This window comes from Neofelis nebulosa, chromosome 11 (assembly GCF_028018385.1).
Source record: "Neofelis nebulosa isolate mNeoNeb1 chromosome 11, mNeoNeb1.pri, whole genome shotgun sequence".
In the NCBI taxonomy this organism is placed as follows: domain Eukaryota; kingdom Metazoa; phylum Chordata; class Mammalia; order Carnivora; family Felidae; genus Neofelis; species Neofelis nebulosa.
In genome coordinates this window covers 8252137-8276207 of record NC_080792.1, presented here as the reverse complement: position 1 = coordinate 8276207, position 24071 = coordinate 8252137, and the positions used below count along the sequence as shown (strand labels likewise).

The 24071-nt window shown below is 40.8% G+C and overlaps 1 protein-coding gene across 1 annotated transcript in view; it reads left to right on the top strand.

Moving 5' to 3' along the window:
• The window catches only part of DOK6 (docking protein 6), a 364941-nt gene extending 345197 nt beyond the window's left edge, over positions 1-19744 (top strand). Inside the window, exon 8 of the mRNA XM_058691841.1 lies at positions 14075-19744. Within this exon, the coding sequence (XP_058547824.1) occupies positions 14075-14214 (140 nt within the window). The 3' untranslated portion in view covers positions 14215-19744. The remainder of the gene's footprint in view (positions 1-14074) is intronic.
• The last annotated feature ends 4327 nt before the right edge of the window (positions 19745-24071 follow it).

Genomic DNA, 24071 nt, shown 5'->3' with positions numbered 1-24071 from the left:
TTCATGGAGAGTTGTCTAGCAACAAACTTCCACTGCGTAGGACTTCTTTCCTCATCAAGTAGTCCATTTGTTGGGGTCAGTGCATTACAATGCAGCCAAAAACAATCATTTCCTTATTGTCATGTTTATACCCATAGCATATATTTGACAATCACATTTCACCTTATATTATTATTATTATTACTATTTAAATTTTCATTTTAAAAAGAATTGTAATTTCCCCCCCCATTAGCTAGGACCAGGCCATATAATTAAATTATTGTGATTCAACAGATAGTTATTGGTCACCAAAGATGTGCAGGCAGTATCTGACCTATCTACACGGCTGTGTTCTACTCTGCGCAAGGAGTGAGCTGCTGTGTGCATTTTTCATTAATATTTATTGAGTGCCTGCTCTGAGCTGGCATTTTATAAGGCCGCCCCAGACACAAAGGTAAATAAGCCTCCTTTCCTCAAGTTCAGTGTTAAGTTCATGGAGGAGACATAAAGATAGACGTAAGAGAGGAGACAGAGGTACACAGGTGGCGCTAAGGAAACACCGTGGAGTGGCTCCTGACTCAGGCAGGTGAGGCGGTGAAGAGAAATGTGTAAGCCTTCTTCGATGAATTCCAAACTAAAAACAGGAATTAGCCTGTTAAGTAAGAGTTGATAATGACAGTAAGAGCGGGCATTCCCGTAGAGGAAGAAGCCCATGTCATGGTTTGGAAAACCTGCTCTTTTAGGGAACTGCGGTGGATTAGAAAGAACAGAGGGTGTAAGGGAGACTAGGAAAACATGAAGCCGGAGAAGGAAGCAGAGCTCACATTACAAACAGTCTTAGGGGAAGCTCCAATACATTCGCACTTGTCTATAGAAAGAGGTTAAGGGTAATAATCTGGTTAAAAGAAAGCCCTGGAAGGTTTGTCTTGAAACCATGTGTATGTGCAAAAACAATGTCTTTACTCAGATTTCTACCGGAGCAGAGGAACTGATGGATTTTATACATGGCAGTTAAAGAACCCCCAAATCATACCTTTGTCATCCCCATTGATGCCCTTGAGTACTATGCTAGGGGGTTGCATTTGTCCTAAAAAAGTATGTGGGAGAGAGATCACATGTTCATAATCACTTTGGTGGAGAACACAGTCGGGGAAGGTGACAGCATTGTAAGGAAGACCAGTTGCATGGCTAGCTACATACACCTGATGACAAATTCAAGGGAGAGGGAGTGAGCATGAAGGAAGTGAGTGGATTCAAGAGGTTTCAAGGAGGTAGAAGCAACAGAACTTGCTGACTGACGGGGAGGGAGAGGATGAAAAACAAAGAGACCGGAATGGCTCCCAGTGCTTTGACCTGGGCTGTTAGGTTGATGGGTGCCATTCCCCGAGTACAGAAGGAAAGGGAAATTGTGTGGGGAACAAGGATGGGTTCAGTTTTGAAATACTGCTTCTCAGTCACAGGCAAGTTTTGGCTTCTCGGTCATGCTCTCCTCTTCAACCGATGACATACCAAGGTGGAGAGGCACAAATGTTTTCTACCTCCTCAACTCCTCTCACTCTGTCTACAGGTGATAGAGACCATTGCAGCTCTCAGATTTCTGACCGTTGGGCTCACCCAACCAAGAACCCCAGAGCAACTCACATTTACCCCCCCTCCATTTTCTGGGGGAAAAAAATCTCTTGTATTTATCAGAACTTAATTGTTTGATAAATTTTTTTTTAATTTTTTAATCTTTATTTATTTTCGAGAGACAGAGAGGGAAAGTGGGGGAGCAACAGAGAGGGAGGGAGACACAGGATCCAAAGCAGGCTCTAGGCTCTGAGGTGTCAGCACAGAGCCCAAAGCGGGGCTGGAACTCAAGATCCGTGAGTTCATGACGTGAGCCGAAGTCAGACGCTCAACCGGCTGAGCCACCCAGGTGCCCCATTAATTGTTTAGTAAATTAAACAATATCCAGAAATTCATTTTAAATAAAAGGCAAGCAAGTTGAAAGTTAATACAGTATACTAGGATTTAGTCTATCCATTAGTGTAGTTACCTTATCTTCACAACATGGGGGTAGTTAGTCACCAGTATTATTCCCATTTTACAGATAAAGCTTAAGTTACAGAGTCAGGATTCAGACTGGGATCTATCACGCCCTAGGTCATGTTCTCCGTACAATCTCTCCACCAAATTTCTAAAGGGCAGAGTATTTTGCCATCCCGGTCTTGTTCCTAAACCTGCTGGAATCACTTAAATTTTTGTAAGTGGGCTCAAGTCTTAAGTCTTGTGAAGTCTGGTGGTATCAGCAGTACTGTGTCACATCTCTGATCTGCCAGACGTTTCTTTCTCAACTGGGAGGAATGAGCTTCTTATGCATCCAAACTTCTTTTTTCAACTTTCTAAGATTACTTTTCTCATTCCCTCCTTATTCAAGGAAATAAAAGGGCCTAGTAACAACTTCCTAGGGCCAAATTTGTGTAACACGAATACCCTATTTTATTGCGTCATCCCTACATGTGATACCCTGTGCTAATCACTTTAAACACACCATCTCATTAAATGCTTACATGCCAGGTGTCATGAGCTCATCGAATAGGTGACGAAACTAAAGTCTAGCGTGGCTAAGAGACATGCCAGGGCGCACTCGGCTGGAAGGTGATGCAGTCTGCATTCAAACCAAGCTTCTCTGACTCTGTAGCCACTCATGAGGGCTACTCATAACGACTTACAACTCAGCATCATTTTTCCTCAGAAATTACACATATACTTGAAAATATAACAAACAAGAACCTTGAAAACTTGAAAAGAAAATGATGGCAGAGCCTTTTCATCTTGGGTGCCAACAGTTCATTCTCTTCCATTTGTTTGAAAAGTGCTATGAAAGAGGGAAGAAAAGGAGAAGAAGAAAAGGAAGGAAGGAATTGTGAAGCAGGAGTGTTCTCCTTCCCTTCGGTCAGTGTCCTCCGAGTACCTTCCTTCTCTAACTCCAAACTTCAACTCTCGCGAGACACCTGCTCTCTGTCTCCACGGCCGCACTCTTCCCCACTACAACAGTCTCGCATTATCGTTTCATTGGATTTATGTTTGGAATAGGCTGTCTGGAAAAAAAGGATGTTTCTAGATCAAAACATATATGCCTGAAGATGAAAAGTTGCCATCTTTTGACGACAGTGCTACCAACCCGAACTGATGGTATCTATATCCAACCAAAGCAAAGAAAACGGCAAATGGACTCACATTGGGAAGATTTGTCTTAAGGAACAATAAAATTTCCTTTAAAATTTTTAGCAGAAATAGTTTCTGACCCCTTCAAGCTCACCCCACCCCTGCCATGACCCCTCAGTGTGAATCCAGGCTAATGTGTTAACTAACATGAAACTAATTGAAGGGACTGGTACCACCTTTTTCTGACAGAGTCTCGTTAAAATTGAGATTCCACAAGGACTGGATGTTGTCAAGTTTTAAGGGAGTTAAACTCAGACTTGGATTCTTATAGTCTTGGTGTCAAAAATGACACCTTTATTTTAACTTTTATTTTATTTTAACTTCAGCTGCTTTTGTACTTAGAAAAATCTTCCAGTTCAAACTATTTTTCTAAATTTCTTTCTATTTTGTCACTTACTCTCAAGATCTTTCTTTTCATACATAGTGTAGATAAGAATATGAACTAAGATGTTCCTCCAAAGAACTAGTCAAATTTTCCAATACCCATTTTTCCCCCAAATCTGATAGAATGATAGACACTTGCAGGTAGAGAGGCATAAAGACTTAGGCAAACCTAAAACTTCTGTCTTTGACTCAGCTAAGATTCAGAAAAACTTAATTGTTATATGATTTACTAATTTACATGAAGTTAGGGTTATTCGCCATGTAAACATAAAGGGTTTGTGCTAAAATATTCTTACGTCCTGAGGCAGTAGAGAACGTAAAGTGAACGTGTTAACACTAGCCAACTCACTGTCGTGAATGTAATCCAAGAACAGTCCAGATGGTCTATTGATCATAACTTTCTAAAAGTTAGCATCCTATTCAATTAAGTGCTTGTTAGGTATAGAAACAAACAAATGAGAAAAACTAGTGTTTCTCATTTTCACGATTATGAAATAGAAGTCAAACGTGCAAAGAGATACAGACCCTTGGAAAAACTAGTGTGCATCCAGTTTTTACAGTTAAGTAATATGAAATACATGTCAGATTATCCTGTGCTCTTCTGAAAGCCAAGATAACTGGAATTAAAAGAATAAAAAGTTACGAGACTTGCTTGCACTCTTGCCTTTCTGATACATTTTTGTTTGCAAAACCATGCCTTTTACCTTGACCGCTGTGCTACCTATGGGCAGAGTTAACCTTCTGGGGTCCATGTAGAGTTTTGAGCCAGGCAGCCTGAGTTCCGACCTCAGTGTCTGTGTCCCTAAGCGAGAAGAGCACGAACCTGCAGGGTCACCAGGTGGATTAAATGCACCAGCATAAGCCAAACGTCTTACACTTCCTGGTACATTGTTCGTGCTCAATAAATTTCAATGACCAGAATCACCCAGAGCCTGGCACACTCTTATTTGATGTGTAACTATGTCCAACGCACTGTCATCTGCTGAGTGTGGGTGTCAGGACCCTCCTTGGAGGCTATGCTGTCCATCACCGCCCCGCTCTGCCTGTTTTCAGTGAAATTACTGCGGGCCACATGACACTGTAAAATGGCAATTATTCTAAGCAGACATTTTTTTTAACCTTTTGACATTAGAACTTCATATGAAAAACAGCTGATAAAAATAGATTTCCATCTCCCATACAGTGAGAGTAAAATAAAAATAATTCATAAAAAATTGAAAACTAACAAGAGGTTAAGATGATGACTTTTGTTGCTGGCTGTTGGGTGCAATGATAACGCAACGTTATCCTAATAAGGATTGCTCAATCTGCCTAGAAAAGTAATCCGGATTTCTTTGCAGCAGTTTCTCGTAAAAAAAACATAAGAAAAGTCAGCAGAATCCTTCCTTTGTCCTATGCTTCTTGACTCTGTTTTCATGAACCTCAGGTCTCTTATTCACTATTTATCCAGATATTTATGCTACTAGGACAGACATATTGCAATAACTACTCTCCAGGAAGTGCTACTAACCAATGGTGTAGGTTGCAGATTTCCAACTTCTGAAATCACTGCATAGTTTATTGATTGTGTCATTCAGAATTTAGAATGTTGACTTTAATTACGCTCACCAGTACTTGTGTCAGTCTTGGTCAATAAGAGTGAACTTTATCAACACCTGAGCACACCCAACTATTCCGGCCTCAGTCTTTTTTATCTACATCAGCACCAGCAATTTTCAGCTCTCCTACTGGACCTGGAGGGATACTGATCAGTTGGAGAAACTGGGGAAGGATTAGAAGGAAATCCTAGGAAATGTACATAAAACCAGAAGCATCGTTTTATCTTTGCAGTAGCGTTCCATGAGACATTTTCTATGAGAAAAGGGCTACATTTTACCCATCAAACATGTTAGGGTGCAAAAAGAGTTGAGAACAGCTACTCCACAGTCCCACTGAGTGAGATTTTGAACCACATACCTGATCCAATCACTCACCTTATTAAAATTATTCAGAAGTTTCTTGTCACCTATAGAAAAAAATATCCAATCTGTTTAGTATAGGGTATAACAGTCCGTGACGTGCCCCCTCTCCATCTCCCAATCTCATCAACTATCATTTGCCATTTGGATTTTTATATCAGCATCATGAGGGCCATAATTCATAATGGTGAGATATAAAGAGTCTGAAAGACAAGACCATTTGGGCGTTGTGGTCTTATCCTCAGAAAGAAGATATTTACAAATACAAGAAGACAAAATTCTGTTTGTGATTATTGGAATGTTTCCCAGATCTCTGGAAAAATCAACCTGATCAGTTATTAGAAAGAAAAGCTGTAGGCAAACTTCTACAGAGAACACGATTAAAAATCAGATCTTTGTCCATACAGATGACCAACAGATACATGAAAAAATACTCAACACCACTCATCATCAGGGAAATACAAATCAAAACCACAGTGAGCTATCACCTCACACCTGTCAGAATGGCTAAAATCAACAATGCAAGAAACAACAGATGTTGGCGAGGATGTGGAGAAAAAAAGGAACCTTCTTGCACTTCTGGTGGAAATGCAAATTGGTACGGTCACTCTGGAAAACAGTATGGAGGTTCCTCAAAAAGTTAAAAATAGAACAACTCTGTGATGCAGTAATCACACTAGTAGGTATTTACCCAGAGAATACAAAAATACTAATTCAAAGGGATACATATACCTCAATGTTTATAGCAGAATTATCTACAATAGCCAAATAATGGAAATAGCCCAAGTGTCTATTGGTTAATAAATAGATGAAGGAGATGTGGTATGTGTATATATACATATATACACATGTACACATGTACATATATATACATGTACACATGTATATATACATATATATAGTATCTATATATATGTATATATACACATACACACATTCATACATACATACACAATGGAATATTATTCGGTGATGAAAAAGAAAGAGATCTTGACATTTACAATGACATGGACGGAGCTAGAGAGTATGATGTTAAGCAAAAATGTCAGTGAAAGACAGACACCATATGATTGAACTCATATGTGGGATTTAAGAAACAAAACAAATGAGCAACGGGGAAGAAAGAGAGAGAGGGGGGCAAACCAAGAAACAGACTGTTAACTATAGAGAACAAAGTTACAGTCACCAGAATGGAGGTGGGCGACGCTGTGTTAAATAGGTGATGGGGATTAAGGAGGGCGCTTGCTGTGATGAGCACTGGGTGTTGTAGGAAGTGTTGAGTCACTATCGTGTACATCTGAAACTATGTTAACTAACTGGAATTTAAACAAAAACGTAAATAAATAAAAATGAAATCTTCGTCAAGTGCTGAGCAATTTTTTTGACACATCTCCTCAAACTCATTTCAGAAGTCCTCAGATTCAATGCAAGCTTCACCTTGTGTCTATTGCAGAATAAAACTGTGCTACATGACATGAAAACCTGAGAGTAAATTTTAAACAGTTTCATTCACATTCCTCATAGTTAGTCTAAGCATTTTGCAAACTTCCTCCAAAGTAAACTTATGTAACATTCAGCAGTTTTCTCTGTAATATTCCTGTTGTAACTCAAATCTCTAACTGTGTATTATGTAGGGAAGTCTCATTCTCATGGATAAGTGTTTCCTTGCATTAGTTTAAATGTTTTAGAAAAGAATTATAGCAAATAAAAATTTCCCATTTTCTCCTTAAGACATCATCTGAACGTAGATCTTAAACATTCTCCCCACACACACAAACAAGGAATTAACCGTGTAAGGTGATGGGTGTGTTAACTATCTTGATGGTTAATCCATAACACACACATATATCAAATCATCACGTTGGACCCTTGAAATACATGCAACTACATTTTTCAATTATGCCTCAATTTTTAAAAATAAAAAGTGGGGCACCTGGGTGTGTCAGTCAGTTAAGCATCAGACTTTGGCTCGGGTCATGATCTTGTGGTTCATGAGTTCGAGCCCCGCGTCGGGCTCCGTGCTGACAGCTCAGAGCCTGGAACCTGCTTCGGATTCTGTCTCTCCCTCTCTCTCTGCCCCTCCCCCTGCTCACACTCTCTCTCTGTCTCTCAAAAATAAACGAAATGTTTTTTAAAAATTTTAATAAAAAATAAAAGATACGAAATAATAAAAAGAGAAAAATCCATCTGTCTAAATAAAAAAAAAGAGAGAGACAACAAAATGGAAAAAAAAAAAAGAGTTCTGGCAGAAATTTATCAAAGTGTCGCCAGGGCTTTGGCTTCAGTTTCTACCTACGAGACCTGATCTGACTCTGTGCTCTACCAGTGGTCAGCTTTGCAAGTCGTTAAACACCGGTAGGCTTCAGTTTTGTTTTTTCCACAGGTAGAACGAGGATATGCAACTTCACGTTGCATATAGAATCGATGTGAGGGTTTTTAAAAATAATATTTCTAACGTCTGCACGAAATACGCACTTAATGAACAGTGGTCATTATATCATGGCTTGTACAAGCCACTTTTCTAAGTAAATTTATTTATCTTGAGAGAGACGGAGACACAGAGACGGCACAAGTCGGGGAGGGGCAGAGAGGGCGAGAGAGAATCCCAAGCAGGCTCCACACTGTCAGCACAGAGCCCGACACAGGGCTCAATTCCACGAGCTGTGAGATCATGACCTGAACCAAAACCAAGAGTTGGACCTTTAACCAATGAGCCACCCAGACACCCTACAAATCACATTCTTTATGGGCCGAAACTCATGATTTTTATTCCCCCATTGGCTCAGATGTACCAAACCCGAGCCTCAATACCCCCAGCAAATGTATTCATGGGTCATGAAGGTACTAGGATCCTGGAATCTGCACAGAAATTTCAGAAGTGCCCTCCAGGAGAGCACAAAGATTAAACTAAAACATAAGCTGGTTTGAACCGTAATTAGAATGAATTGAGTCAAATTCAAATACAGCTAAGAGAAAAGATGTTGGCAGTGAGTCCCTGGCATTTTGAAGCATAACTACTACAAGCTAAGTCGTTATTGAGATACTAGCCGACAGCTCCAGGCCACTTCCGCCTCTAATCTGGCTTCCACTCCTGCCTCGTTCCAGGTGAACATACAGATATTAGACACCTATGAAAACCTTCTGGCCCAGGGCACCTGGGTGGCTAGTCAGTTGAGCGTCCCACTTCGACTCAGGTCATGATCTCATGGTTCGTGAGTTGGAGCCCTGAGTCAGGCTCTGTGCTGACTGCTGGGAGCCTGGAGCCTGCTTCGGATTCTCTGTCTCTCTTTCTCTCTCTCCCTCTTTGCCCCTCCTCGGCTCACTCTCTCTCTCTCAAAAATAAACAAACATAAAAAAAAAAACCTTCGGGCCCATGATTCTCTGCAGGGAGAGCTCTTAGTGACCTCTGTTCTGCACCCCTCCCCCCCCCCCATCCCCAGCCATTCTTCCATTCTGTCCTTCAGCGTCCAGGTCTGACTTACCATCTGTCCTCTCCTTTTCCTTCTTGTGGTTAGAAACCCCTTGTTGAAGATGGCATCTCCTCGGTGTCTACTTGGGCCCCGTTGTTGATGCCTTGACTCTGGGCTGTCCTGTTTCTCATGAAGCAACTGCTTTATTTTTTATTTTTCTGCCTTAAAAAAAATGTTTTCTTATTTTATTTTATTTTATTTTTTTAACGTTTATTTATTTTTGAGACAGAGAGAGACACAGCATGAACGGGGGAGGGGCAGAGAGAGAGGGAGACACAGAATCGGAAGCAGGCTCCAGGCTCTGAGCCGTCAGCCCAGAGCCCGATGCGGGGCTCGGACTCGCGGACGGCGAGATCGTGACCTGAGCTGAAGTCGGACGCTTAACCGACTGAGCCACCCAGGCGCCCCATGTTTTCTTATTTTAATGGACAAAACCCTTCCATCTTTCCCAGATCCCAGCAAACCAATAAAACACATAAACTCAAATCAAGTATCCGTTATTTCTTACCAATTAATAAGCATGAGTGTTATGTTTGGGACCCTTCTGACTTCCCAAAGAAACAATACAGTCAGCGTTAGCACAGAAAACCAGGAGCTTCCAGAAAGGGAACGGCAGCGGAAACTGTGCGGGCAACAACGTACTTCTCACCCCCTCAGGAAGGGGAGGTGATTGATAACATGCTGTCGTTCTGTTTTGCCCTCTGATGTGACGTGAGTCTGGTCTCACACCCTGGTCGGTTGTCATTTTCCATTATGTCTGTGTTCCTTCTAGTCCTTTACTGGATTGAATCCTTCAGGAGGCCTGGAGGGAAGCTTTCCTTTTATAGCTAGAGTGATCTTGCCCCCTTGTCCTGTGCTGCTTGAGTTTCTGGAATTGTGAGAAGTCATATAGGCTTGTGAGAGTAAGCAAAAGTTTTCTTTTAAAAAAAAAATTTTTTTTAATGTTTACTTTTTTTTGAGAGAGAGAGAGAGAGAGTGAGAGAGCCTGAGCAGGAGAGGGGCGGGGGGGGGGGGGGGGGACACAGAATCCGAAGCAGGTGCCAGGCTCTGAGCTGTCAGCACAGAGCCCAACACAGGGCTCAAACCCACGAACCGTGAGATGATGAACTGAGCTGAAGTTGGAAGCTTAACCGACTGAGCCACCCAGGCGCCCCATAAGTGAATGTTTTCAATGTCTCAACATCCAGTATATTTCTGTCATTATGGAAGGGAACAGTGGTTTTCAGTGTTGGGATTGTGCACAGACCATCAGAAGAAGGAAGTAGGGGGATGTTATGAAGTGTCATCTCAGAGTATAGTTCCAGTTGTCAGGGAAATATGTGTTTTTTCCCCAGATAGTCAATTTACCCGAAAATAAGGGTAGAAAATATTACTTTCTATTAAAACAAACATGAATATAAAATGGGACAGAAACAAAAATTTAAAAAGACTTTTATGGGGCACCTGGGTGTCTCAGTCAGGCATCCAGCTTCAGCTCTGGTCATCGTCTTGCGGTTTGTGGGTTCAAGCCCCGCATTGGGCTCTATGCTGACGGCTCGGAGCCTGGAGCCCACCTAGGATTCTGTGCCTCCCTCTCTGTCTGCCCCTCCCCTCTCCCTTTTCTCTCTCTCTCTCAAAAATAAATAAACATCAATCAGTCAATCAATCAATCAAGAAGACTTTTAGGATAGACTAACAACCGTTAACATATTTGTTGCTTTTAAGTTAAAGAATTCCCCACATCCCCAGGGTACATATTCACCTTTTTGTCTTCAGGGGATGATCTGGAGAGAAAGTGTCGGAAGCATTTAAATAGGGTCTCTGTTCAGTGCTGTGGACAGTCGATTCGAGCAAGTGTTTAATTTAAGCCACGAAGTTGATTTCTGTTTTGTTTTCATCAACAGTGCCAAAGGGCATAATTCAAATAAATGCTGAGAAAATGCTTAATCATTTCTCCCTTTTGTTCTCATACTCATTGTTGCCATAATCAAACAGCATTTACTAAGCCTTCATATGTATGGTTCTGATTGAGATATGTTATTCTTGTGACAAGCATTAAATAGCATCATTTGTGAAGTGTGTGTAAAGAAATGGTTGAAGTAAAGACAATCACAATTTAATTTCCAATTAGACTAGATTATTGTTCATAGAAGAGATGAAGAAGGCCGTATTGACCTTGAAGGAGAGAAATATTTGAAACCCGTCACCGTGAGGGGCAGCATGCCGATGTGGCGGAGAAAGCTCAGACATTGGCCAAGAACACCAACACGAATCTGCACCCGTTCAACGGAGACAGAAGGGAGCAAACTAGCATCTGCTGGGTATCTTGAGTCCCGGGTGCTTTCCCAGGGGGTGTGCCACTCAATCCTTACAACACGGGAGCAGAGGGCAGTGGTGTTGATTGTGGTCTGTCCTTGGCCACACCGTCATTCCCAAAGCAGCTTGTGGACTCCTTGTAAAGTCAGGGACTACACTTGCCATTGCCGCGTCTCCCCTCTGGAGTGTTGAACTATTGTAGCAGATGTTTGACAAATATTAGTTGCACGATCAAATTTTTACAACTCAAGATTCTAGGGTGAAAAGCCGTTTGCCCAAGACTCTTCCAAATTCACAACTTAAGCCTTAGCTTTTAGCCCATAAGTAATGTGAATTAAAGGTGTTCTCCAGCACTGCTCTCTTTCAAATATTTCTATTTTTTTTTTTAATAACGAGATAAAACCAAGGCCAGGGGTGTTATATTAATATTAGAATATCCAGCTGGTTTGTGCTGATAAATGCCAGCATCTCCGCTCGTAAGACCTGTGAATTATCATCCAATAAGTCAATGGTTAGATAAGGAGGCAAAATTGTTAAAACTTTTAAGTGATTTTTTTTTCCATATCTGATGACTCTGCCATAACTTTGCCGCATAAATATCATGTCAAAATGCCACCTTCTTCAGGAGAACTTCTCTGACCATTCAATAGAGGTGACCCCGCTGGAGTCAGTGGTGACATCCGATCTTTTCACTATGGTGATAGCACTTAACATGTTTGAATTCCATTACTATTCACTGATTTCATAATCAGTTGAGCCACATGGTACCATGAATGTCATCCGGAGTTTGCAGAGAAGGAAACTGAGAACCCAAGAGACACAGTGAGACTCACTATGTTGGTCACACCTACAGTTAGCAGAAGCAGCATACATATCTGGTCTCAGCTCTGAGTTCTCACCCTTGATGGTACCCCAGGGGTACCCCAGATCCCCTTAATTTCTCCCCTTTTCTGCCTCTCCCCAGATCCAGTGCTCCTCTTTGCAGCATCAGGGTCCTGCAGGAAAGAGAAGACATGCCCAGCTGAGATTTTAGGAGAGTTTAGTGGACTATTATTTACGGTGCTGGGAGGCAAGTCACAGAACCAACAAGGAATTGTGAGGGACAGGCCACAGCAGGCAGCATTAGCACCCTCAGTGTAAGGGCACAAAGAGAGGAAGTGTGGTTAGGGGGCCCTGAGAGAGCGGGGGAGGGAGCAGAAAGGTCCAGAAGCTCAGAAGGAGGCTTGGATGGCAGAACCACAAGCATGGCCAGAAGGAGAGACCAAGAAGAAACACTCACATCTCCCCACCCCAACCTGTTCACAGGGAGCCTCAGTCTACAAGAGAACTAGGCCAACCCAATGGTGAGTCCAAAGTGCCATTTATGGGGGCACCTGGGTGGCTCAGTCAGTTAAGTGTCCGACTCTTGATCTCTGCTCATGTCACGATCTCACAGTTTGTGAGTTCGAGCCCCACATCAGGCTCTGCTCTGATGGTGCAGAGCCTGCTTGGGATTCTGTCTCTCCTTGTCTGTGCCCCTCCCCAACTTGTGTTCTCTCTCTCTCTCTCTCTTGAATAAATAAGCATTAAAAAATTAATTTAAAATATTTTTTTTAATAAAGTGATTTTACCCTCACGATATTTTAACAAAGAGGTTCTGCCAGTTTAATTAGTCTTTTATTACCCAATTCATTTACATTTCTCCCTGGATCCCAAGCTTCAGAACCTGCAAGGATATTTTCCAAGTCACCAAACACGCCTGGTGACGAAACTGGCATTAGGTGCATGACCTCACAAAGGACAGTGCCTCCGGAGGAACAAGACGAGATGGTCCCTATTTCTGTGTTAGCAGACTCTCTTCTCTGGACTCCTCCTGGTAGAGACCAGAAACATTACAAATCAAACTAGATTTGTCTTTTCCTTCACACAAGATCTAGTTTTCTTCTCTGCTTGCTAAGCACATCCGTTAGATAACTGTCATTCCCAAGTATGAAGAATAATTAATTCCCGGTTAAGAAAAAAGGTTGGAGAAGCCCCTGGAAAGTCCATCTGAAGCCATCCAGAGACACTTTCTCCCTATGTGGTCAGCATTCTGATGAGCTTTTCAGTAACCATTTCTGTTTTGGACCCGTCTGAAGTAGCAAAAGCATGGATAGAATGTTCTTTAAATATGTTTTCTGGAAGAATCGACTTTTAGGCTATTTTAGTAACCCTAAAGGCTTATCATTTAGGCTAATCGTATCTCGGAGGGGGTTCAGGTACTCCCAAACCCAACAGGATAAGCCAGGGCCCCAAACTCTACAACGGGGAAGGCTTTTCCTGATAATGGATGGTTACTGGTTAGGATAAGGCGTAATCTGCCTCCTCAAAAAGGTTTTAGGAAAGTGTGTAATTTGCTGTTGTATCCTGAAAGTGAGTAGAGAAGAAAAGCATGCAGCTTCCAGGCTCTCCATCAAAACCAACTCCTTTTATTTTTTCCAGAAAAGCTTTTCTGCTTTTGTTGCAATAGCTAAAGAATACTAGAAGTTTCAGATCCCTAGAAGATTTACGTAGCTCTCTGGCCTCCAGCAGTTTTGACAAGATGCACTTGAGGAAAATACCGACCCCATTCGTGACCCACAAAGGAGTCCAGCACCACATTTCTCCGTCTTCCACACCTGCATGCTTACCTGGAGCTCTCTTTGGAGGATTTGCGGGCTTCGGCTCCGTGTGTGTGTGTGTGTGTCTGTTTTCGGTATATCCCTTGGCTTCTCTGAACGGGTTTCTAAGCACCTCCCTTCCTTCCTTCCTTCCTTTCAGGTCACGGCTTTGGTTCGTCCAAGATGTCGCGCGCACAGACGTTTCCCAGCTACGCCTCGGAGCAGAGCGAAGAGACACAGCAGTCTTTGTCCCGGTCGAGCAGCTACGGGTTCAGCTACAGCTCCAGCCTCATTCAATGACACTCAGAGAGCCTGCTGACCAGAGACACAGTCTGTCCGGACCTGCTTGCAGGGTCACTGCACCCTCTGCCTCCTGGAAGACCGATTGCAGTAACATTGACATGGGCCGGGTGTAGCCCAATCCCAGTGGAAGGTTAAACACTGGAGTTCTGCTTCCTTGACTCTGTGGCTAAGTCCTTTGTTTATTGAATTTCTTGGTGGGGGGCCGGGGGTGGGGGGAATCTATGTTTTACAAAAATAGAATCCAAATTGTCCTTTAAATAAAATTCCTGGTTCTGGCAGTAGCAGAAGCCTGGGCACCATGAGAAGTTGCCCACACTGGGTTGTACCTGGGTGGTGGGCATTACCCCTGTCCTCATGGCTCAGCCCTCCCACCTGATGACAGGGTCTGTCCCTAGACATAATGTCACCCACCACAAGCTATGTGGCTTGGAAGGTTTTGATGGGGACAAATCCAGCAAGGTCTACTAATGGCATCATAACTCTCCATATAAATAAGCCCGGTGACAATTAAGGGAAAATGAGATTTAGAACACACTGTTAAGCAGGGCCTTGTAGCTCTACTCTGTGTGTGTGTGTGTGTGTGTGTGTGCATCTGTAGACAAACATAGATATGGATATGGCTATATCCATGTATATCTAACAAGTATATATCAAATGTGTGCTGAGGGTGACAGGATATGCTCACTTACATTGTTGAAAACTGTAATTTGGTGCATTAAAATTAAGATTGTTATGTTGAATAGCTATTTTTAAAATAGTGCTGTAAAAAAAAGGCTTTTTATTAGCAAAAGTATTTACGTAGTCAAGTCTGCTCCTGTGACAAGTATAAACGGATATGTGAGAAGGAGGGACCCTGGAAAACAAAGGAAGCAGTCTAGCTGTCCCACATGCCATGTTACCACGCTGTCTTTCTGCCTCGTACTCCCTTGTTGTTGACGATGTTTCTCTCTCTGGCCATCCCTCTGAACTACATGAGGATTGGGTGTGATCACCTCCTGGCCTCCATTTAATCTCAAGAAAAAGAAAGACTCTAAATGAGAAACTGTTTTTCAAGAAAGGGGGGAAAAAAAAAATATATATATATATATATATATATATATACACACACACACCTAAAAAGAACTCAGCTAGTTTGCAGTCAGAAGAACAATGGCCACAGGATTATAGATCTCAATTATTTAAAATTTTATAGATGCTGTTCTCAAAGAGCCATTGGTCCCTTGTAATGTGCTATGCCAGCAGAATTTGCTAGGCTTTACTTTCTTTTTAATGGACATGGGTTGGCTGGGATTATAAGAGAAAATGGAGCAAGTATAATTGTTTTTTCATCTCTGACATTAATGACAAACCTACAAGGTTTAAAGGGAACTGAAGAATTTGGCTAATATAATTAGTGTCAACAAAAATACTTTGCCCTTAATTTTGAAGTTCACTCGAGTAAAAATAAAACTTATTCTACCTAGAAGTATCTGATGCCACATGCCTAAATGGTCAGCTTGTAAATACTCCAAGGCAAGTTTAAAGAATAGTGAGCCCAGATCATGTAAGATAAAAACTTCATTTTTTTTTCCTAATGGCAAAATTCTTTGAACCGTTAAAGTTGGTCTTTTGAAGGGGTACTTGTTTTGCTGATCTGTAATAAGACTTTCTTTTTTTTAAATCTCTCTCCGTAGCTTGAGTGCCTATTGACAACCTATTTCAGAGAATTACTATTGAATAGAAATGGTTCTAGGTCCCTCCTAGATAAACTTACACCTAGAGCAACTACCTAGACTCTCTGAATCTCTCAGATAAGTATGAAAACCCCGTCAAGATGCTAATCATAAGAGTTAATGTGACTGTGAAAAATAATTATCTTAAGCTTTCAGCGATAAAAAGAAAATTACTCAAACTCTCTGCACCATGAATTTTGCTGGCCCAGCAGAAAAGCGGATGACTGGTTCCTCATGCTGGTGATACAGCCTTCCCTAAAATCCCAGCTTTCGGGGTTAAGCACCTCCGAATCAGCACGTGGCATTTGCTTCTGCAATGCCCTCAGTAAAACACACCAGAGCAGCTCCCCGCTGAGACCATTTGAGCACAGCTCCTAGTGGTGCCACATTCAGAGCAAGCCTCTCGCCCGCTCACTCAGTTGAGCTGTTGCTTAGAGACCACGGTCACTACATGAGACTTGTGGGGAAAGGCCCTCTGGGGTCCTGGTTCATGTCTCAGCTTCATTCACGTGCAAGGAGCACAGACAGGGAGTCCAGGGGTGGGGGGGATTCTGCTGATCAGATGAGTCTGCTCTTGTGTCTACTTGGTGGAAGACACAATACGTGCACGGAATTGCTTCGAGAACGCCATTTCCTTGGGATCGTTACCAGTGAGCTTAACTGAGGAGATACCAAAGATCAGGCTCATCTTGGGCCAGTTCCTTCTGAAAATAATGTCATCAAAAGCATGTGTGAGAGAAATCTTCTTCCCAAGCCTTTAACCCGATCGTATCACAATGAGAATAATGCTATAAAGTCTCTCACGGTACATTTTTGGAGATTTATTCTAGCATCTGTACTCCTCATCTATACTTATAATCATAGCTAAGTTAAAATTGCTAAATGAACAGAGAGGAGAATTTATGTTAGCCTACTGTTCTTGACATATGGCCGTGTGCATTGTAAGAAAAGTGACAAGCAGATAAATCCTCTACAAAAACCAAAGATGAAAGAGAAGTTACTGTACCATTCTCCCCTCCTGGAACTTCATGAAGCCAATTTCACGGGAGCAATTACAATGGTCGTAAACACGTATTCGACTCACTTGAGCTCACAGGTTTTTGACTGAAGAGGCCTCTCTACTTTGTGAGTCATTTTTTTCCCTTCAGAAATTGTATTATACCTCTCCTGTAATTGGGGTTGCTGTGAACCAAAGACATCCTTTGGCTCTTTCTGAGAGCGACCCCACTGGGGTTCCAACCAGACTTAGGCACATGAATGAAGACGATCACAGTTTCCGTATCAGGTTGGAAGAGACCAGTGGTGAAGGAACTTGACACGAGTGATCGAGGCTCTTCTGAGAGCAGAGAAAGCCCGGAGCGTCCACACGGCTCATGGAAAGATGACATGGGGGATTCAGTTTTTATGTCCCCAAGTTTTCTCCTGAAAATCTTAATTATTGCACCCATTGTATTTAAAGTGTGGAAAAGTGTAAAATAACCTTGACCCAATAGTTTACCATACTGGTGGGGGGAGGGGAGTGGGAAACAACACATCTTTCACTTATTCATCGAATGAGTAATAGGCACTCAGAACTAAGTTATTTATGCAGGTTGCAGATACTTATGAATCAATAAGTTCTGGCCACTGCCACAATTTGAACTTAAAGAAATAAGAAATGTATATTTACTTATGTACTAGGGAAGATGCCGTTTGATAGAGCATGTGAAATAAAGTGAAACATATTTATAAAAAATAAACCTCACTTTTTTTCACCAAGTAGTAACTAGAGTACTAATCCTAGTAGCTTGTACAATTTTTCTCTGTCTTCGTTGGGCAATTATGTTTGAAAATCATTTATCACCTATAAAGCGGTCAACCACTAATACTTTCTGTCCAATATAGAAGCAGTGGACTGATAAATAATGTTACACTGTTAATACTTTTTACAGATCCAATTTATTTATTGCATGTGGTATCTTTAGAGTAGATATTAAAAACACATCATAAAGATTGATGTCTGCCCCTCATTCTTTGGCCAATATCTCAGAAAACTTTGTAAAAAAGCATGAGTACCCTACTCCCTAGATGATTTGAGCCACTTACTAAAATCAACCATTAATGCTATGTGAAAACAAGCTAAGCAAATTATATTCTTACAAAAAATTCTAGTCCAGTTTTGATGATTATAACACAGCACAATAAAAGGGCAATATACATTCAGTGGGGCTGAGCTTTAGGCCTTGAACACGTTAGGTCTTATAACAAATATTATACTTAAAACTGCTCAAAGTGAAAATGATACATTTTTCTCCAATTCTATTAACATTTGTCGATCAATATTGTGCAATTTCAAATTACTTTATCAATCACTAACTGTACGTTACTATCCCCCAACCTTGGTCTTCTCCAAACAGATACACATCGGTCACTAGATTTGCAGTAATACTTGTAATACGAGGTGATGTGCCACATGGATGAATTCCTAGCCTATGAAATGTATAGAGTGCAATTTGCCATGAAGGGGGAAGAGGAGGACAGGACCAGTTTAGGAGGGCAGCAATTTAGATAAAATTATAAAGACTCCAATGAAATGTCCAAAGTAACACTAAGACTCTACTCTCTGAACATTCTAACCCCGGTTCCATATCACAGACTTGACCTTCTTCGACTAGCTTCACCCAGTACCGAGCATGCAATTGAAAGAGGACGTCAGTTGCACCATGTTTGAAGTGACCACAGAAAGACAACGTATAACCACCAACTATGCTTCCTTAGGTTTAGTGAAAATTATTGAACGTGAAAGAATGTGTAACAAAATCCCCATACTGAGATGTCTCTTCAGTAACCTGAGGATCGTTTTTGTGTGGCCAACATAGAGTTTCCAAATGAAAGTATGTTATCAGTGCCACTGGCTGGGGGCTAAATATGTCTGAGGAGAGCAACATGTGTGCATTCCCCGTGAATGTGTTTGAAAGATTAACCCACCTTTTTCTCCCTGAAACTACCACAGATCCTTACTTTCTTGCTTGAGAATGTGAACCTTTGGTGTATCATTTCTACAATTATTACAACTTGTTGAGGCAGTAGCTAGTTTACAGACTCTCATGGAAGTATCATGAGGTGTTGGGCACATTTTCTAGATGGGCAGGGTGCTAGCTGGTTTCTGGAATCGATCATGTAGAATAAAGGTCCCAGTTTACACTCTACTCAGGAGGAAACCTGGATGTTGTCACTTATTCAAAGGCAAAGAAACAGTTAGGAGTAGTTTTGTCCACTTCCGGGCTCCTGGTCCAGCACTGTTTCCTTGTCTCTATCTTGTCTCCCATTTAGACATAGTGGGAGTTGAGAAATGCCACATGGCCTCTAAATAAATAGGCCCTGGAACATTAAAGTGTCTCCTCAATTGTTTCAGACGTTCCTAACCCTTCTTGGACTCATCACCAACAATGTCAATAGAGAGGCTTTATGAGGCAAATCATTAGTCTTGTAGGTCATGAATGATTGGTATAAATTCTATGACTCTTACATTGTCACCCAGTTCTTGTTGGAGATTCAAACCTATTTATTCTAAAGTGATAGTCAAAGTAAAAAAGTAAATTAATTAAGTGTATATGTTTTGTATTCCTACTAATTCATCATATTGTAATCGTGATTATTATTTCGGGGATCTTTATCTCTCTGTAGCACTTTGGCTTAATTATTTATGGCATTTGTCACAATGTTGTTAGATAACATCGGGGCTACGTTTTGTTTCATGTGAACTTCAAAAATCTTCCATTCACAATTGAAGTTGGAAAATGACTCTTTTTATAATAAAATAGCTTGCATATCAAGTTTTTCTTTATACACTTCATTAGACAACTATTTAACTGAAGTCTAGAGAAATGAGAACTAGGTTAAAATTACTAAGTAATATGAAAATCACACTTTACTCATGATTTTCATACACTTTTCCCTAGTTTGAGATTTTATTTGATTTTATTTGATTTTATATTTTTCAACGTTTTTTATTTATTTTTGGGACAGAGAGAGACAGAGCATGAACGGGGGAGGGGCAGAGAGAGAGGGAGACACAGAATCGGAAACAGGCTCCAGGCTCCGAGCCATCAGCCCAGAGCCCGACGCGGGGCTCGAACTCACGGACCGCGAGATCGTGACCTGGCTGAAGTCGGACACTTAACCGACTGCGCCACCCAGGCGCCCCGAGATTTTAATATCTTGTAAGCATTTAAAGGCGAGGGAAAGTACATCTGTAATAGAAATATTACAGCTTCCTTCTAATAATTCTGTTTAATAAGTTTGTATTTTGCCTTCTCTTCTATGCCTACGACACTATATCCCCTATTCTAATTTTAAAAACAATGAATAAACTTAAATGTTTTAATAGTTATTTGGGGCTAGTTTTAGTTGTTGATACAGTGAACTTTTTCCATCTGTTCTTTGCTTTTAGGATGATTTTCCACTTAAAGAGAGCATAAAACCAGCCCTTTTTGTGTGCACAGAATCATGCATACAGTAGGGCAAGGATCTACCCTGACCAGGCAGTTGTGTGCACATTGGGATCGGATTGCTTCCCTAATACCCTCACGATCCACAACCTCTTAAGACTTGCTTATTTTGGGGAATCTGAAATTTAAGTCTAAATTCACTAAAATAAGGTGAATTGAGATGATGACTCCATTATTTTCTTTCAAAAGTCGCTGCAGACTTTCTCTCAAAGAAAACAATGTGAGAGGGCTCCTGGGGTGTTTCAGTATCGTTAACTGTCTGCCAAGTGGACTGAAAGGCAAGGAACATGAAGAATAAAATGACAACAGCATCTTGATGTTAAATATAAATCAAAAATTAGCATGATATATGTCAATATGAAATAATCTGGTTAATCAAATTCAGATTTACATATCTATTGCGTAATTCAAAGAACAATGCTTATTATTATCAGCGGGTTCAGTGGGAAGAAGGCTGTAAATTTTTGTGAAGACCTGAAGCAGAGAATATGGATTCTTTCCAGTTGAAACGCACTCTATATTATTTTGGTAACAGCGGGCAGTATATAAATCACAACAACGAGTCCACCTACTCCCTGACAATAAATGAGCGTAAAGGCCAGTATCATCCTTACCACAGAAAACAGAACTCCCAGGACCTGCAGAGGCCCCTTGGACCTTCTCCACACAAACCCTAACACGCACACACACACGCACACACACACACACACACACGTACACACACAGGCACTTTTTTACTTTTGACCTACTCTACATGTGCCACACTTGTTATCTTTTTCCTGGATCCACCCAGAATTATCCCATCTTTCGAAATCCTTATCCTTATGAATCTTCACAATATATTAAATTATGTGTTATATGTTTTCTTTCTATAAATTCTTTTAAATTAACTTATACTGTGTGAGGTCTTATACTGTAAAGAGATGTCATTTGTCATTGATTATATAATGTTTATGATTATTTTGATAAAAAATAACTTTGGACGCTTAGGCCCTTGTTAAGGAATAAAATATCCATTACAAATTTGCTTCTATTGGAAATTATACGAGTTGGCATACCTTATTTTTGGTCGCAATTTATTCCAGGTAAATAATAGGTTGGGGGCGTCTGTACTTAAATACTAGTTGAGCCACCTTTGGAACAGAATGCAAAGGAATAGCTGTCCCTGAAACCTAAATGTGAATTTCTGGCAGAACAGAAAATGTTACAATAATGAGGCAATAATAAAATTAGGAAATTACATTATTTTTAAATTTGTCTGTGTGATTTTTCCCCTTGGTAAAATGAAATACATAGTTCAAGAATTACCTCCCTCTGAATTCATAGTTTCTATATCTCAATCCTGAATAGACACCCCAATCAATCGTTATGAATGTCTTACTCATAATTCTAAGAAATTGACAACTGACATGGCTACAAGGAGGGTAACTTACAGTTGTGCAATATTAAAATGTCCTCCATCTCTACAAAAAACAGGTGAAAAATACTACTTTACATCACAGCTTTGCATGATTGAGATTTTAAACATCTAAATTAATGGTTTTTACCCATGTGTTACTTAATATTGTTAGCACTATAATATTATATGATTTCCTTACATTTTTATTATCATGTGATGAACTGTAACTATGTAATTAAACAGAATTTTGACAATCATAGTTTCCTAACCTTTAGAATGTCACTTATTCCTTCATTCATTGGTTTGTTATTTTCAAAATAAAGTAAAAGAAGGCCCTTTATTAAATGAAAGATTACTGAGAACTTATTATGCATTCCCAGTGTTTTCCTAATCTTATGTTATAATAACATATAATTTTTATTAGGTCGACCGTGGTTTGTTGGAATCATAGAATATTAATATGACAATGGCATTGGTGATCAATACTTTTATCTTCTAGTGAAGTGATATCCAGAGTTTTTAAGTGGCTTTCATGGTGTCACAACGCTAGAAAACAACTTTCCCTCCAGCGCTGGGCTCACCCTTTAACAACCAAAGAAAATTACTGAAAATGAACATTTGGTAGACAAAGATTTCATGTCAGAGATGAAATGTGTAGGGTCATGACCACACTCCATATTGATGGCTTTATTCTTTTCCATGCCATGATATTGAATCCTTTGTCCCTTGGATTTAAACCTGTCTGGAAATACATTTACAGAATCTATTTCTCAAGCTTAATCATTAAATATTAGCCAGGCATTTGTTGTTAGTTCACTAGATTCATTAGTAGTTTTCTTCCTTTTGTAGAGTCCAGTCTTTAAAGAGAGTGCCAAGCCTTCCATCTGTCTTTGATGGTCAGAGACACCAGAGTGAGGGAGGAAGCCTGGATAGAGCAGTCATAATGCTAAAACGGGGTGGATCTGGCCAAAGTCATGCCTTTGAAGAAACAACGAAAACCGTAGGACAGCTCTCAGTTCTCTGCAGCCAGTACAAGTTTGGAACATGTTTGGGAGGGGCAGTGATGACAAAAATGCCCCTTCTTTCTGAATGCTGAACAAAACATAGCCGGATATGGATTTTTGGTGCCACTTTCATAACAAGTTGGTGATGTGAATTTGATGGATTTATCTTCCTCTTTTTTCTCACTATTGAAATCATGAGGACTATATTTGCTGGGGAAAGTCTTCATGAAAAGTGCAAAGGTGTGTATAACTTGGAGCGGACATCCAAGAAGATATTTAATAAATTCATGTGACAGGGCACAGCCCAGGAATAGTAACTCCACTATATTTGTAATGTACTAAGAAGAACAAAACCAAGGGTGCTTGGGTGGCTCAGTTGGTTGAGCATCTGACTCTTGATTTCAACTCAGGTCATGATCTTGTGGTTCATGAGTTCAAGCCCCGTGTCCAGCTCTTTGCTGACAGTGTGGAGCCTGCTTGGAATTCACTCTCTCCCTCTCTCTTTGCTCCCCCCGCCGAAACTAAATAAATAAACGTAAAAAAAATCAAATAATCCCCCCAAATGGCAAAACTGCTATCCTTATTTCTAAGTTACTCATGAAAAACGTTAGATAAACTTACCGAATTTTTATATCCGTATGGTAAATTATCAACATAAATGCTTGAGCAAGACCTAGGTGGAATACCTGAACATTTATGAAAATGTGAATTATCCTAATATCTAGGTGTTTCGTAACGTATGCTTTATACGATCAGGAAAGCTAGTCAGTCACTAAATGCTCACTGAGGGTTTACCATTTACACAACAGGAGTAAAGGGTATGCAGTATCGCCTGGGTCTTGGTTCTTGCCTACTTTTGATTACTCACGAGGCACATCAGTGTCAGGAGGAAGCCACAGCACATGGGTATTTGGCATCCACAGAAGACATGAGATGGCAAGAAATGAGGGAGTTGGGAAAGGCGAGAGAAGCCAGCCTCCCTCGCTTCCTAAATACCTTTCTCAAAGCTGTCTCTGGATTTCTCTCTCCCTCTTCCCCCTCTCCTCCTTCCCCACCTTTTTCTCCTCCTTTCTCTTCTCTCTTTCTCTCTGTCTCTCTTCTCTCAGTAGTTAGACCCTGCTTTTTTTAATCACAGGAAATTATCAGACAGAGTAGTCTGACAAACTCCCAAATTAGCTTCCGCTATTCGAAGAATGTTTTAAAACTTTTTTTTTTTTAACATTTATTTATTTTTGAGACAGAGAGAGAC